This window comes from Stegostoma tigrinum, chromosome 21 (genome assembly GCF_030684315.1).
Source record: "Stegostoma tigrinum isolate sSteTig4 chromosome 21, sSteTig4.hap1, whole genome shotgun sequence".
Classification (NCBI taxonomy): domain Eukaryota; kingdom Metazoa; phylum Chordata; class Chondrichthyes; order Orectolobiformes; family Stegostomatidae; genus Stegostoma; species Stegostoma tigrinum.
This window is the reverse complement of record NC_081374.1, coordinates 55,961,548-55,978,210: the sequence shown is the minus strand read 5'-3', so window position 1 is coordinate 55,978,210 and position 16,663 is coordinate 55,961,548. Positions and strand designations below refer to the sequence as shown.

At 59.5% G+C, this 16,663-nt stretch overlaps 1 protein-coding gene across 10 annotated transcripts in view; it reads right to left on the bottom strand.

Moving 5' to 3' along the window:
• Positions 1 to 16,663, bottom strand: part of LOC132210852 (utrophin-like) — a 245,844-nt gene that overhangs the window by 39,228 nt on the left and 189,953 nt on the right. For 8 of the 10 annotated variants that reach the window (XM_059653528.1, XM_059653531.1, XM_059653524.1 and 5 more), the window contains one exon: positions 5,705 to 5,841. In XM_059653528.1, coding sequence (XP_059509511.1) covers positions 5,705 to 5,841 — 137 coding nt within the window. Of the gene's footprint in view, positions 1 to 5,704; positions 5,842 to 7,729; positions 7,829 to 12,051; positions 12,130 to 16,663 lie in introns of those variants that run through there. The other 2 variants (XM_059653533.1, XM_059653532.1) reach the window with 2 other exon arrangements.

The following is a 16,663-nucleotide window of genomic DNA, read 5'->3' as shown; positions in this document are numbered from 1 at the left end:
AAGGAGGGGCAAGTCGCTGTCAGCAGGACTGGGCTGCGGGGAGCCAGCCGCAGTGAGCACGACAGGACTGCAGGGGGCAAGTCGCTGCGAGCGGGTCAGGGCTGCGGGGGCCAAGTTGCTGTGAGCGCGACAGGACTGCAGGGGGCAAATCGCGGTGAGCGGGACAGGGCTGTGGGGGCCAGACCCCGTGAGCGGGTCAGGACTGAGGGGGCAAGTCCCCGTGAGCGGGACAGGGCTGCGGGGGGCCAGTCCCTGTCAGCGCGACAGGGCTGCAGGGGGCGGTACCTGTGAGCCGGTCAGGACTGAGGGGGCAAATCGCTGTCAGCGGGACAGGGCTGCGGGGGCAAGTTGCTGACAGCGGGACAGGGCTGAGGGGGCCAGTCCCTGTGAGCGGGTCAGGACTGCAGGGGGCCATTCCCTGTGAGCGGGTCAGGGCTGCGGGGGCCAGTCCCTGTGAGCGGGTCAGGGATGCGGGGGCCAGTCCCTGTGAGCGGGTCAGGGCTGCGGGGGCCAGTCCCTGTGAGCGGGTCAGGGCTGCGGGGGCCAGTCCCTGTGAGCGGGTCAGGGCTGCGGGGGGTGTCCCTGTGAGCGGGTCAGGGCCGCGGGGGCCGGTCCCCGTGAGCGGGAAAGGAGTGCGGGGGCAATTCGCTCTCAGCGGGTCAGGGCTGCAGGGTCTCGTCCCTGTGAGCGGGTCAGGGCTGCGGGGTACGGTCCCCGTGAGCGGGTCAGGGCTGCGGGGTACGGTCCCCGTGACGGGGACAGGGCTGCGGGGGCCGGTCCCCGTGAGCGGGTCAGGGCTGCGGGAGACAGTCCCCGTGGGCGGGACAGGGCTGCAGGGTCTAGTCCCTGTCAGCGGGTCAGGGCTGCGGAGTCTCGTCCCTCTGAGCGGGTTAGGGCTACGGGGTAAGACCCTGTGAGCGGTTCAGGGCTGTGGTGGCAAATAGCTGTCCGCGGGTCAGGTGTGCGGGGGAGCCGGTCCCTGTGAGTGGGACAGGGCTGCGGGGGCCGGTCCCCGTGAGCGTGACAGGGCTGCGGGGGCCAGTCCCCGTCAGCGGGTCAAGGCTGCGGGGGACGGTCCCAGTCAGCGGGTCAAGGCTGCGGGGGACGGTCCCCGTGAGCGGGTCAGGGCTGCGGGGGCAAGACCCTGTGAGCGGTTCAGGGCTGTCGTGGCAAATAGCTGTCCGCGGGTCAGGGGTGCGGGGGAGCCGGTCCCTGTGAGCGGGTCAGGGCTGCGGGGGCCGGTCCCCGTGAGCGGATCAGGGCTGCGGGGGCCGGTCGACGTGACCGGGTCAGGCTGCGGCGGACGGTCCCCGTGAGCGGGTCAGGGCTGCGGGGGACGGTCGACGTGACCGGGTCAGGCTGCGGCGGACGGTCCCCGTGAGCGGGTCAGGGCTGCGGGGGACGGTCTCCGTGAGCGGGTCAGGGCTGCGGGGGACGGTCTCCGTGAGCGGGTCAGTGCTGCGGGGGACCGACCCCGTGAGCGGGTCAGGGCTGCGGGGGACGGACCCCGTGAGCGGGACAGGGCTGGGGGGGCCTGTCCCTGTGAGCGGGACAGGGCTGCGGAGTCTCGTCCCTGTGAGCGGGTCAGGGCTGCGGGCTTAGACCCTGTAAGCGGTTCAGGGCTGTGGTGGCAAATAGCTGTCGGCGGGTCAGGGGTGCGGGGGAGCCGTTCCCCGTGAGCGGGCCCGGGCTGCGGGGGGCCGGTCCCCGTGAGCGGGTCGGGGCAGCGGGGGGCGGTGCCCTGAGCGGGTCGGGGCTGCGGCGGACGGTCACCGTGAGTGGGCCGGTGCTGCGGGGGCCGGTCCCCGAGCGCGGGCCGGGGCTCCGGGGGCCGGTCCCCGAGCGCGGGACGGGGCTGCGGGGGCCGGTCCCCGAGCGCGGGACGGGGCTGCGGGGGCCGGTCCCCGAGCGCGGGACGGGGCTGCGGGGGCCGGTCCCCGAGCGCGGGACGGGGCTGCGGGGGCCGGTCCCCGAGCGCGGGACGGGGCTGCGGGGGCCGGTCCCCGAGCGCGGGACGGGGCTGCGGGGGCCGGTCCCCGAGCGCGGGACGGGGCTGCGGGGGCCGGTCCCCGAGCGCGGGACGGGGCTGCGGGGGCCGGTCCCCGAGCGCGGGACGGGGCTGCGGGGGCCGGTCCCCGAGCGCGAGACGGGGCTGCGGGGGCCGGTCCCCGAGCGCGGGACGGGGCTGCGGGGGCCGGTCCCCGAGCGCGGGACGGGGCTGCGGGGGCCGGTCCCCGAGCGCGGGACGGGGCTGCGGGGGCCGGTCCCCGAGCGCGGGACGGGGCTGCGGGGGCCGGTCCCCGAGCGCGGGACGGGGCTGCGGGGGCCGGTCCCCGAGCGCGGGCCGGGGCTGCGGGGGCCGGTCCCCGAGCGCGGGCCGGGGCTGCGGGGGCCGGTCCCCGAGCGCGGGCCGGGGCTGCGGGGGCCGGTCCCCGAGCGCGGGCCGGGGCTGCGGGGGACGGTCCCCGTGAGCGGGCCGGGGCTGCGGGGGACGGTCCCCGTGAGCGGGCCGGGGCTGCGGGGGACGGTCCCCGTGAGCGGGCCGGGGCTGCGGGGTCGGTCCCCGTGAGCGGGCCGGGGCTGCGGGGGACGGACCCCGAGCGCGGGCCGGGGCTGCGGGGGCCGGGGCTGCGGGGGCCGGTCCCCGAGCGCGGGCCGGGGCTGCGGGGGACGGTCCCCGTGAGCGGGCCGGGGCTGCGGGGGACGGTCCCCGAGCGCGGGCCGGGGCTGCGGGGGACGGTCCCCGAGCGCGGGCCGGGGCTGCGGGGGACGGTCCCCGAGCGCGGGCCGGGGCTGCGGGGGACGGTCCCCGAGCGCGGGCCGGGGCTGCGGGGGACGGTCCCCGAGCGCGGGCCGGGGCTGCGGGGTCGGTCCCCGAGCGCGGGCCGGGGCTGCGGGGGACGGTCCCCGTGAGCGGGCCGGGGCTGCGGGGGACGGTCCCCGTGAGCGGGTCGGGGCGGCGGGGGACGGTCCCCGTGAGCGGGTCGGGGCTGCGGGGGCCGGTCCCCGTGAGCGGGTCGGGGCTGTGGGGGACGGTCCTCGTGAGCAGGTCAGGGCTGCGGGGGCCGGTCCCCGTGAGCGGGTCAGGGCTGCGGGGGCAAGACCCTGTGAGCGGGTCAGGGCTGCGGGGGCCAGTCCCTGTGAGCGGGTCAGGGCTGCAGGGGCAACTGGCTCTGAGTGCGTCAGGAGAGAGGGGGCAAGTCGCCGTGAGCGAGTCAGGACGGAAAGGGCAAGTCGCCGTGGATGGGTGAAGACTGCAGGGGCAAGAGGCTGTGAGGGGGTCAGGACAGCAGGGGCAAGAGGCTGGGGACGGGTAATGACAGAGGAGGCAAGTCGTTGTCAGTTGCTAAGTACTGCAGGGGCAAGTGGCTGTGCGCGGGTGAGGACGGAGGGGGCAAGTGGCTGTGAGGAGGAGGGGGTGGCGGAGGGTGGGGGGAATAGGAGGAGGAGCAGGAGGGTGGGGGAAATGAGGAGTAGGAGGAAGGGTGGGGGGGGGAAGGAGTAGGAAGGGTGTGGTCAAAGGAGGGGGGGTTGGGGGGGGGAAGGAGGAGGGGGGGGCGGGAAGTAGGAGGAGGGGGGTGGGGCGGGAAGAAGGAGGAAGAGGGTGGGGGTGGAAGAGGGTGGGGGTGAGAGGGGAGGATGGTGGGGGGAGGAGGAGGAGGAGGAGGAGGGTGGGGGGAGTGGAGGAGGAGGATGATGGTGGGTGGAGTGGAGGAGGATGGTGGGGGAGGAGGAGGGTGGGTGGAGTGGAGGAGGAGGAGGATGTGGGGAGTGGAGGAGGAGGAGGAGGAGGGTGGTGGGAGTGGAGGAGGAGGAGGAGGAGGGTGGTGGGAGTGCAGGAGGAGGAGGAGGAGGGTGGTGGGAGTGGAGGAGGAGGAGGAGGGTGGTGGGAGTGGAGGAAGAGGAGGAGGAGGAGGAGGGTGGTGGGAGTGGAGGAAGAGGAGGAGGGTGGTGGGAGTGGAGGAAGAGGAGGAGGGTGGTGGGAGTGGAGGAAGAGGAGGAGGAGGAGGTGGAGGGTGGTGGGAGTGGAGGAGGAGGAGGAGGAGGAGGAGGGTGGTGGGAGTGGAGGAGGAGGAGGAGGAGGGGGGTGGTGGGAGTGGAGGAAGAGGAGGAGGAGGGGTGTGGTGGGAGTGGAGGAAGAGGAGGAGGAGGAGGAGGAGGAGGGTGGTGGGAGTGGAGGAGGAGGAGGAGGAGAGTGGTAGGAGTGGAGGAGGAGGAGGAGTCGAGGAGGAGGAGGCGGGAGAGGGTAAGGAGGAGGATGAGGAGGAGGATGAGGAGGAGGATGAGGAGGAGGAGGAGGGTGGTCGGGGGGAGGAGGAGTGGGGGGAGAGATAATGGGAACTGCAGATGCTGGAGAATCCACGTTCACAAAGTGTGGAGCTGGATGAACACAACAGGCCAAGCAGCATCTCAGGAGCACAAAAGCTGATGTTTCGGGCCCAGACCCTCTATCACAGAGGGGGATGGGGTGGGGGAACTGGAATAAATAGGGAGGGGGGGAGGCGGACCGAAGATGGAGAGAAAACAAGCTTCAAAATCTCCCCTCCCCCGACTGCATCCCAAAACCAGCTCAGCTCGTCCCCTCCCCCCACTGAATCCCAAAACCACCTCAGCTCGTCCCCTCCCCCCACTGCATCCCAACCCTGTTCTTCCTCTCACCCATCTCTCTGTCCCACCTCTAGCCACACCTCCATTTCCTACCTCTCCTTCATCCTGCCTCCTTGACCTATCCATCTTCCCTGGACTGACCTATCCTCACCCGACCTCACCTGTACTCTACCTATCTTGTTTTCTCTCCATCTTCAGTCCGCCTCTCCCTCTCTCCCTATTTATTCCAGTTCCCTCTCTCCATCCCCGTCTCTGAAGAAGGGTCTAGGCCCGAAACGTCAGCTTTTTGCTCCTGAGATGCTGCTTGGCCTGCTGTGTTCATCCAGCTCCACACTTTGTTCACGTGGATTCTCCAGCATCTGCAGTTCCCCTTATCTCTCCTCCTCCGCCTCCTCCATTGCCCCCGAGCCCACTCCTCCTCCTTCCACCCCACCCTCCTCCTTCTCCGTGATAACAAAGGAGGAGCAAGAGGAAGGTGTTGGGGGGGTGGGGGAAGGAGGAGGGTGTTGGGGGGGGTGGGGGAAGGAGGAGGGTGTTGGGGGGGTGGGGGAAGGAGGAGGAGGGTGTTGGGGGGGTGGGGTAAGGAGGAGGAGGGTGGGCGGGGTGGTTGAGAGCGGGACGGGGCGGCGGGGGGCAGGCCCCCGTCAGCGGGACGGGGCGGCGGGGGGCAGGCCCCCGTCAGCGGGACGGGGCGGCGGGGGGCAGGCCCCCGTCAGCGGGACGGGGCGGCGGGGGGCAGGCCCCCATCAGCGGGACGGGGCTGCGGGGGGCAGGCCCCCGTCAGCGGGACGGGGCTGCGGGGGGCAGGCCCCCGTCAGCGGGACGGGGCTGCGGGGGGCAAGTCCCTGTGAGCGGGAGAGGACTGCAGGGGCCCAGTCGTCAGCAGATGTACTCTCTGAGTAACTACACTGTTTTGAAGGCGAGAGGTCCAATGATATCATTAAGCCCCCCTTGTTTTTGTATTGTCTACTTCTGACATATGCGCAAATGGACAACCTCACTCTCCTGCAAAGCTGCAGAATGAATAATGCTGCAATATTTGTCAACTCCCAAATGGGCATTGATACATTCGTCAATCTCACATCAATAAACTTACCTCTCAAGGTTCTCGCCTTCTAGAACTGTTTGTACGAGTAAATAACTCAAGCGAGGATGTTTGGCAAAGTGTTTCTTTGATCTGAACTTATTTTTCAGCACCTTGCTGAAATCACGCACATCTTCACCTGATGTTGTCTAAAAATGTAAAATAAATCAAATTTAGTTAAGAATTAATCATGAAAAAATCTACTCAACTCACTCTATAACCCACGCTTTCCCTGCTAAATGTCTTTGAAGGTGTAAAATTAAAGAGTCTGCAATTCTGAGGGAAAACGTCGTTATCTTTCTGTAAGATTATGATAAAGGTCAGGTATGTCTAAATGTGAGTTTCGAACAATTAAGCTTGAGTTTCATACAGTCGTACAGCATGAAAAAAGATCCTTTGGTCCAACCAGTCTATGCTGATCACAATCCCAAACTCAACTAGTTCCACCTGCCTGTGCTTGGCCCATATCTCTCCAAGCATTTCTATCATCTTTCTATCTTCTGGCTACAACATCACCTCAACAGAATTCTCCATCTTGTGGTCAAATACTAAAACTATACAATTAACTCATTTCAAATGATACACAGATCCAGGATTCACATTAGTGGCCTTTCTGGTTGAATTGCTAATTATTTTAACAACAGTGCATTTTTTGTCCAATTATGCCATGTATAATTACTGATCCAAAATTCATCTCATTGGGTTTCATTTTTTTGCTTTTTTGTATTGAATCAAAGATGAGATCAATACATTGGTGAGAAATTATCTTGGTTTGCAGATTCAAAGTCACTATAGTCCCAGACAGGACCACAGGACTGCTCTCACAGTAGACAGAGAGATAACTGGAAGTGGTTTAAATTGAAGGTTGCCACACCTCAGATGAGGAGACAGGTTGAGAAGGAGACTCCTTCATAGTAACTTCAGACAGTGTAGGATTTCATGCTGTTGGTATCACTCTGAATTACAAACCAGCCAACTGATCTAACTGGCTCCCAGGCAAAATATACAATCAGTTTGGGTAGAGATATGAACACCAAAGGAAATTCGTCACAGCTGTGACAGTTTCAGATTCATATATCCCCTGACAGAAGATACAGGCCAGGAGAGCATACAGTCTACAGACTAAGAGGTAATCGGATCTTGTAAGAAAGATGTTACAATAAACTGTGAATCCAATTGGCACAGGTAGCCTGGAGGATTCTTTTTATATTCACGGGATGTGGATGTTGCTGGCTAAGCCCAATTATGAGGAACGGATGGCTGGAGGGAGGAATGGATGGCTGGAGGAGGCGCGGGGGGGGGAAAGGAGCGGGGGGGGGGAAAGGAGCAGGGCGAGGGGGGGGGGGAAGAGCAGGGCGAGGGGGGGGGAAGGAGCAGGGCGGGGGGGGGGAAGGAGCAGGGCGGGGGGGGGAAGGAGCAGGGCGGGGGGGGAAGGAGCAGGGCGTGGGGGGGGGGGAAGGAGCAGGGCGAGGGGGGGGGGAAGGAGCAGGGCGAGGGGGGGGGAAGGAGCAGGGCGAGGGGGGGGAAGGAGCAGGGCGAGGGGGGGGGAAGGAGCAGGGCGAGGGGGTGGAAGGAGCAGGGCGAGGGGGTGGAAGGAGCAGGGCGAGGGGGGGGGTGGAAGGAGCAGGGCGAGGGGGGTGGTGGAAGGAGCAGGGCGAGGGGGGTGGTGGAAGGAGCAGGGCGAGGGGGGTGGTGGAAGGAGCAGGGCGAGGGGGGGGGGTGGAGAATGGAGATGAACACAGCAGACCGGCTGACATCACCTCTACACCCAGAATATTCAGACCCTTTAGAAGCGTTTCTCCCTGCGACTCCTGAAACAGACTCTCGCAGCCATGCGCCGGCACCTCCACACACTGCAATCCAGCCTGCCCCAGCTCAGAGCCTCCCTCTCCCAGACCTGCACATGACCCCTGCTGTTTTTTATCCTCCGCAGGATCCACAGACTGAACACCCAGTTCCACTCAGCTTTACTGGACACCAAAAATCCTAAATACAACCAACTCTCGGGCCCCTGCCTCCCAAATCCCGAGTCTATACCTGCGCCGCCGCCATTGACCATGAAGACACGGCCGGAGACCCCACCGATGACGTCACATCCACCTCCGCCGGCCACACCACTTCCGGAACCGCTGCTGCAATCACCACCTCCACTTCCAGGTACAACACCTCACACACCACCCTCACCGCAGCTGCTGCCGCCCACCCCGATCCTCCAACCGCCGACGGAACCCCGCCCATGGCCGACGGAACCCCGCCCACGGCCGACGGAGCCCCGCCCGCGGCCGACGCCGACGGAACCCCGCCCACGGAACCCCGCCCACGGCCGACGCCGACGGAACCCCGCCCACGGCCGACGACATCTTCGCTCCGCCCACAACCTCTTCAGCCAGCAACCCCAGAGGAGACAGCCGCACTGAGCCCTGCCGCATGTTCACCTTCCCCCCAGACCTCCGACTGACTGAGGACGAACGGTCAGTCCTCAGTGAGAGGCTCACCTTTGTCCCCCGACAACGAAACATCAACCAACACCAGTCACGATTGGACATAGAGCAGCTTTTCCACCGTCTTCGCCTCCATGCCTACTTCTTCAACCGGGAGCCGAACCCTCCCTCCAATGACCCCTTCACCCTCTTCCAACACAAGTCCTGCTCCTGGACACCACCCCCAGGCCTCCTACGCTCCCTCGCCCTCTTCATCTCCAACTGCCATCGAGACATTAACCGCCTCAGCCTCTCCACCCCTCTCACCCACTGCAACCTCTTCCCCGCAGAACGGGCAGCCCTCCGCTCCCTCCGCTCCAACCCCAACCTCACCCTCAAACCCGCAGACAAGGGTGGCGCAGTGGTAGTATGGCGCACTGACCTCTACATCGCCGAGGGCAGACGCCAACTCTCCGACACCACCTCCTACCGCCCCCTCGATCATGACCCAAGCACCAAACCATCATCTCCAACACCGTTCATGACCTCATCACCTCAGGGGACCTCCCACCCACCGCCTCCAACCTCATTGTTCCCCAACCCCGCACGGCCCGTTTCTATCTCCTTCCCAACATCCACAAACCTGCCTGCCCTGGTCGACCCATCGTCTCAGCCTGTTCCTGCCCCACCGAACTCATCTCCACCTATCTGGACTCCATTTTCTCCCCTGTGGTCCAGGAACACCCTACCTACGTCCGTGACACCACCCACTCCCTCCACCTCCTCCAGGACTTCCAATTCCCTGGCCCCCAACACCTCATCTTCACCATGGACGTCCAGTCGCTATACACCTGCATTCCGCATGCAGATGGTCTCCATGCCCTCCACTTCTTCCTGTCCCGCAGGCCCGACCAGTCCCCCTCCACCGACACCCTCATCTGTCTCGCCGAACTCGTCCTCACCCTCAACAACTTCTCTTTTGACTCCTCCCACTTCCTACAGACTAAGGGGGTGGCCATGGGCACCCGCATGGGCCCCAGCTACGCCTGCCTCTTTGTAGGTTACGTGGAACAGCCCCTCTTCCGCACCTACACAGGTCCCAAACCCCACCTCTTCCTCCGGTACATTGATGACTGTATCGGCGCCGCCTCTTGCTCCCCAGAGGAGCTCGAACAGTTCATCCACTTCACCAACACCTTCCACCCCAACCTTCAGTTCACCTGGGCCATCTCCAGCACATCCCTCACCTTCCTGGACCTCTCAGTCTCCATCTCAGGCAACCAGCTTGTAACTGATGTCTATTTCAAGCACACCGACTCCCACAGCTACCTATAATACACCTCCTCCCACCCACCCTCCTGGAAAAATTCCATCCCATATTCCCAATTCCTCCGCCTCCGCCGCATCTGCTCCCACGATAAGACATTCCACTCCCGCACATCCCAGATGTCCAAGTTCTTCAAGGACCGCAACTTTCCCCCCACAGTGATCGAGAACGCCCTTGACCGCGTCTCCCGTATTTCCCGCAACACATACCTCACACCCCGCCCCCGCCACAAACGCCCAAAGAGGATCCCCCTCATTCTCACACACCACCCCACCAACCTCCGGATGCAACGCATCATCCTCCGACATTTCCGCCATCTACAATCCGACCCCACCACCCAAGACATTTTTCCATCCCCACCCCTGTCTGCCTTCCGGAGAGACCACTCTCTCCGTGACTCCCTTGTTCGCTCCACACTGCCCTCCAACCCCACCACACCCGGCACCTTCCCCTGCAATGGCAGGAAATGCTACACTTGCCCCCACACCTCCTCCCTCGCCCCAAGATGACATTCCACATTAAGCAGAGGTTCACCTGCACATCTGCCAATGTGGGAAACTGCATCCACTGTATCCGGTGTGGCTTCCTCTACATTGGGGAAACCAAGCGGAGGCTTGGGAACCGTTTTGCAGAACACCTCCGCTCAGTTCGCAATAAACAACTGCACCTCCCAGTCGCAATCCATTTCCACTCCCCCTCCCATTCTTCAGATGACATGTCCATCATGGGCCTCCTGCAGTGCCACAATGATGCCAGCCACCCAAAGGTTGCAGGAACAGCAACTCATATTCCGCCTGGGAACCCTGCAGCCTAATGGTATCAATGTGGACTTCACCAGTTTCAAAATCTCCCCTTCCCCAACCACATCCCTAAACCAGCCCAGTTTGTCCCCTCCCCCCACTGCACTGCACAACCAGCCCAGCTCTTCCCCTCCACCCACTGCATCCCAAAACCAGTCCAACCTGTCTCTGCCTCCCTAACCTGTTCTTCCTCTCACCCATCCCTTCCTCCCACCCAAAGCCGCACCCCCATCTACCTACTAACCTCATCCCACCTCCTTGACCTGTCCGTCTTCCCTGGACTGACCTCTCCCCTCCCTACCTCCCCACCTATACTCTCTCCACCTATCTTCTTTTCTCTCCATCTTCGGTCCGCCTCCCCCTCTCTCCCTATTTATTCCAGAACCCTCACCCCATCCCCGTCTCTGATGAAGGGTCCAGGCCCGAAACGTCAGCTTTTGTGCTCCTGAGATGCTGCTTGGCCTGCTGTGTTCATCCAGCCTCACATTTTATTATCTTGGATTCTCCAGCATCTGCAGTTCCCATCATCTCTGACATCAGCTTCCCTGCGTCTCTGATGCTGCTTGTCCTGCTGTGTTCATCCACATCAACACCTTGTGACCCCCCATTCTCCTTTGTTTGTGTTTTCTTGCTCTTCCTCCCTCCCTCTGATTCTCTCCCCCTCTCTCACCTCTGCTGGCTCTAATTTCACTCCCTTGTCATGTTCCCTTATTTCCATCTTTCTGTCCCTTCTCTCTCTCTCTCCGCCCACAAACTCACTCGGGCTTTATTCACAGGGGGAGAGAGTACAAGAGGAAAGGAAACCAAAGCACGCAGCGCCTTCGGCTGAGAGAGAAATGAAGAACTGCCGGAGATTTTCCAAACCCTGACACAGGGGTTGCCTCTCTCTCTCTCGACAGTCTCTGCGACTGTCCCATCAAACCCCACACCCATTCCCGTCCCACAAACCCACCTCCGGGTGGAAATGCAAACACAAGTTGGTGGAAATGCTCAGCATCTGTGAAGAAAAAGTCCCGAGGTAGCGTTTTGGGTGCGATGACCCTTTCCCTCCGAGCTCCGGCTGGAAATGCTCCAGCCTCTGAGACAGGGTCCCCTTGAGGTCGGAGAGCTGTGGCTGCATCTCGGCTGTTCGCTTGGCGCAGGGCATCAGGAGCTACCCTCAGCCCCTGGAAGGGGTATGATCACCCCCTAACCTTATACTGACAGTGGTTGTGTCCTTCCCTCATCCCCGGGAGCGCCTCCTGCCTTCTCACCTTGTCGCGCGGGTGCTATTCGACTACGGAGGGCTGTGCGATAAAGATCCTACTTCCCACAGCGGCAGGGGGAGGGGGCATCCCTTCGCTCCTAAAACACCCCCTCCAATCCAATCTTGTGGCAATGGCTGTTCGGCTGCAGAAAGCGGCGCTGCCCGTGACCCCAAACCTCCCTACAACACCCCTCTCCTAATCCGACCCTTTTGCAGTAGCTGTAGGCCACTCAGTCACTGGGCTGTACAATAGTGACTCTCCCCATGTCCACTCACTTCCAGGACGTCTATCCTCCAACCCCGACCCCATCCCATCCGCCTCCTTCCCTTTACCATGTGGTACGAGAGCTGCAGGCTGGTCGGCTACGGAAACCCGCGCAAGGCTGGATAATAGACACCCTCCCGATGTCCCCAGCCTTCCCCTCACCCGGGGAGGGGAATTCTCACCCCCAAAACATCCATTCCCAACCCCTCGCTTTGGGATAGGAGCGGCGCAGGATGTGAAACAGGGACCGTGCTCATGTCCCCAATCCTCCCTTCACCACAAACCACCACCCCCAGCTTACCTTGCAGTAGGACATAGTTGTAGGCTGCTCAGCTACCGAAGGTGTCGCGGACCCGCGGCCGGGTGCTCGGGCTCGGTGCCAGGCAGCTGCGCCCAGGCGCCGGGCGAAGAGGCCTTCTCCCACCTCGGATCCCTGCTCCCGGCACAGGGCCGAGCTACTGAGCAGCGAGCGCTCCAGCAGCCCAGATGCCTGCTCCCAGCCCAGTGGTCATGCTGGAGGCCGCTGGAGAACAGGAGGTTGCAGGGGTACGGGAGCGTGGTGCGATGATCCCCGCTGCCGAACAGCTGGGTCCTCAGAACCCTCCCGGGAAAAGGGATCCAGACAGCGGACTCGTCGCCGAGGGATACGGGGGGAAAGGCGTGAGTAGGAACAGGAGAGGAAGGGGATTTACTGAGAGGGAGAAAGAGACAGACTCTGTGTGTGTGTGTGTGTGTGTGTGTGTGTGTGTGTGTGTGTGTGTGTGTGTGTGTGTGTGTGTGTGTGTGTGTGTGTGTGTGTGTGTGTATGTGTCTGTGTGTGTGTGAGAGAGAGAGAGAGAGAGTGAGGGGATTAGAAATGCAGTCTGATTGCAGATGGGTTGGGTTTAAATAGAGATTTTTAAACTTCGTTCAAAAAAACTCACAACGCTCCCTGCTGAGCGGGTGGAGAGACTCGGATCGAGAGGAAGAGAGAGACAGGGGGTGCGCGGGGGAGAGGGGAAAGAGAGAGGTTCACAGGGAGAGACGGAGAGACAGGGGAGAGAGAACGGCAGAAGCACACAGAGGGAGCAAGATACAAGACGAGAGCTAGAGAGGGGCGCACACATCGACCAAAGAGACAGAGTGAAAGTGGAGAGAGGAGTGCACAGCGAGGTGGCAGAGACAAGGCGACAGAGAGAGACAGAGACACAGAGTGAGGCACACACAGAGAGATGGAGAGACAGAGATTGTGTGTGTGGCGGGGGGTGGGTTTGGAGAAAATGGGAGAGAGAGAGACAGAGTCGTCGAGTTGTACAGGAGGGAAACAGACCCTTCAGTCCAACTCCTCCAGGCCGACCAGACACCGTAACTGACTCGTTCTGTTTGCCAGCCTGGAGCCCATATCCCTCCAGCCCCTTCCTATTCATGTGTCCCTGCAGGTGACTTCTAAATACTGTGAGTATAACAGCCTCTGTCACTCCTCTGGCAGTTCATGCCACACACAAACTACACTTGGGAGAACACGTTGGCGCCAAATCCCCCTCCCATCCTCTGAGAAAAGGAACCGGAAATGACATCACCAACCCAAGGAAACCGGAACACTTAAAGAGAAGGCGGGACCTAACTCCAGCGCTTCCCCGGATGCTCCCTGAAGATTTTACCCGGAATGGTGCCGAAACGTCTGCAAACTAACCTTCCAGCTCAGTGAGCAATCTTACATCCAGAATCTCAACCCTGAGCTACAAATCTTCTCAAAACTCGATAATGCTTTGCCACTTGATTAACAGGTGCATCCTTTTTTTAAAAAAAACTGAACTTTTTTTGCTGGATGTATGACTGACTGACCAGTGTTTATTGTCCTTCCTTAACTGAGCCTTGGGAGCTCTGCAGACCAATGCTATCAACGTGGATTTCACAAGCTCCAAAATCTCCCCTCCCACCACTGCATCCCAAAACCAGCCCAGCTCGTCCCCTAATCTGTTCTTCCTCTGACCGATCCCCTCCTCCCAGCTCAAGCCAAAACCCCATTCCCGACCTCCAAACCTCTTCCCGCCCCCTTGACCTGTCCGTCCTCCACAGACTGACCTAACCCCTCCCTACCTCCACACCCACACTCACCTCTACTGGCTTCATGTCCGCCCCTTTTACTTAAGACCAGAAGACATCGGAGTGGAAGTAGGGCCATTCGGCCCATCAAGTCCACTCAACCATTTAAATCATGGCTCAGGGGCATTTCAACTCCACTTCCCTGAACTCTCCCCGTTGCCCTTGATTCCTCGTGAGATCAAGAATTAGTCGATCTCTGCCTCGAAGGCATCCAACGTCCTGGCCCCGACTGCACTCCGTGGCAATGATTTCCACAAGCCCGCCACTCTCTGGCTTTACAATTGTCACCTCATTTCCGTTTCAAATTTACCCCCTCTAATTTTAAGGCTGTGCCCACGGGTCCTAGTCTCCCGGCCTCACGGAAACAACTTCCTAGCGTCCACCACTTCCGAGGCAGACATTATGTTGTAAGTTTCTATTAGATCTCCCCTCAACCTTCTCAACTCTGATGAGTACAATCCCAGGATCCTTAGCCGTTCATCATATGTCAAACCTACCACTCCAGGGATCATCCGTGTGAATCTCCGCTGGACACGCTCCAGGGCTAGTATGTCCTTTCTGAGCTGTGGGGCTCAAAATTGGACATGGTATTCTAAATGGGGCCTAACTAGAGCTTTATAAAGCCTCAGAAGCACATCGCTGCTTTTATATTCCAACCCTCTTGCGATCAAGGACAACATGACATTCACTTTCTTAATTACGGACTCTACCTGCAAGTTAACCTTTAGAGAATCCTGGATCAACACTTCTAGATTCCTTTGTACTTGAGCTTTACGAATTTTCTCACCATTTAGAAAATAGTCCATGCCTGTATTCTTCTTACCAAAGTGCAAAACCCCACATTGAATTTCATCAGCCATTTCCTGGACCACTCTCCGAAACTGTCTAACTCTTTCTGCCGCCTCTCCACCTCCTCAGTACTACCTGCCTGTCCACCTACCTTCGTATCATCGGAAAACTTCGCCAGAATGACCCCGGTCCCTTCATCCAGATCATCAATACGTAAGGTGAACAGCTGCGGCCCCGACACCGAAACCTGCGACACCAATCGTCACTGGTTGCCATTCCGAAAAACAGCCTTTTATCCCAACTCTCTGCCTTCTATCAGACAGCCAATCCTCAATCCAAGCCAGTAGCTCATCTCAAACACCATGGGCCCTCACCTTGCTCAGCAGCCTCCCGTGAGACACTTCTGAAAGGCCTTTTGGAAGTCTAGATAGACAACATTTACTGGGTTTCCCCGGTCTAACATACCTGTTACCTCTTCAAAGAATTCTAACAGGTTTGGCAGGCACGACCTCCCCTCACTAAATCCATGCTGACTTGTTCTAATCTGACCCTGCACTTCCAGGAATTTCAAAATCTCATCCTTGACAATGATTCAAGAATTTTATCAACTACCGAGGTCAGGTTAATCAGCCTGTAATTTTCCATCTTTTGCCTTGATCCTTTCTTAAACAAGGGGGTTACAACAGCAATTTTCCAATCATCTGGGACTTACCCTGACTCCAGGGACTTTTGAAAGATCACATCCAAAGCCTCTGCTATTTCCTCAGCCACCTTCCTCAGAACTCTAGGATGCAGCCCTTCGGGGCCAGGAGATTTGGAAATTTTTAGACCTTTCAGCTTTTCTAGCACTTTCTCTTTTGTAATGCCTACCATACTCAACTTTGCCCCCTGGCTCTCCCTAATTGTTGGCATACTACTCATGTCTTCCACTGTGAAGACTGACACAAAGTACTTATTAAGTCCTTCAGCTACTTCCTTATCTCCCATCACTCGCCTTCCAGCATCAATTTGGAGCGGCCCAGTGTCTACTTTTGCCTCATGTTTGTTTCTTATGTATTGAAAGAAGCTTTCACTGTGATTTCTAATATGACTAGCTAGCCTTCCTTCATATTTGATCCTCTCCTTCCTTATTGCTCGTCTGTCTCCTCTGCACCTATCTTCCCCTCTGTCCATCTTCAATCTGCCTTCCCCCTCTCCCTGAAAATTTATGTTCAGGGAGAGCTGGGTGTTAAGGTCCATTGTTCCATGAAGTTGGCAATGCAGGTCAACAGAGTGGTTAAGAAGGCATATGGTGTGCTTTCCTTCATCGGACGGGGTATCGAGTAGGAGTGTTGACAGGTCATTTTGCAGTTGTATAAGACTTGGGTTCGGCCACACTTGGAGTACTACATACAGTTCTGGCCGCCTCATTACCAAAAGAATGTGGATGCTTTGGAGAGGGTGCAGAGGAGGTTAACCAGGATGTTGCCTGGTATGGAGGGTGCTAGCTATGAAGAGAGGTTGAGTAGATTAGGATTATTTTCATGAGAAAGACAGAGATTGAGGGGGGGAAACCTGATTGAGGGCTACAAAATCATGAGGGATACAGACAAGGTGGATAGCAAGAAGCTTTTTCCCCCCAGAGTTATTGACTCACTTGCAAGGGGTCATGAGTTCAAACCGAGAGGAGGAAAGTTTCAAGGAGATATGCAAGGGAAATTCTTCAGGAAGAGGGTGGTGGGTGCCTGGAATGCGTTGCCAGCAGAGCTTGTAGACGCAGACACGATAGGGTCTTTTAAGATGTACCTGGACAGGTACATGGATGGGCAGGGAGCAAAGACCCTGACAAAATAGACGACAGGTTTAGACAGAGGATCTCGATTGGCGTAGGATTCGAGGGCCGAAGGGCCTGTTCCTGTGCTGTAATTTTCTTTGTTCTTGGATCAGATAAGAAGGAAAAGGGAGGTGTATAACAGTTATCAAGGGAATAAATCAACAGAATCCCTGTAGACACAATGACGTCAACCAGGCCAACATCATTTAAGAGACTGCTGGACATG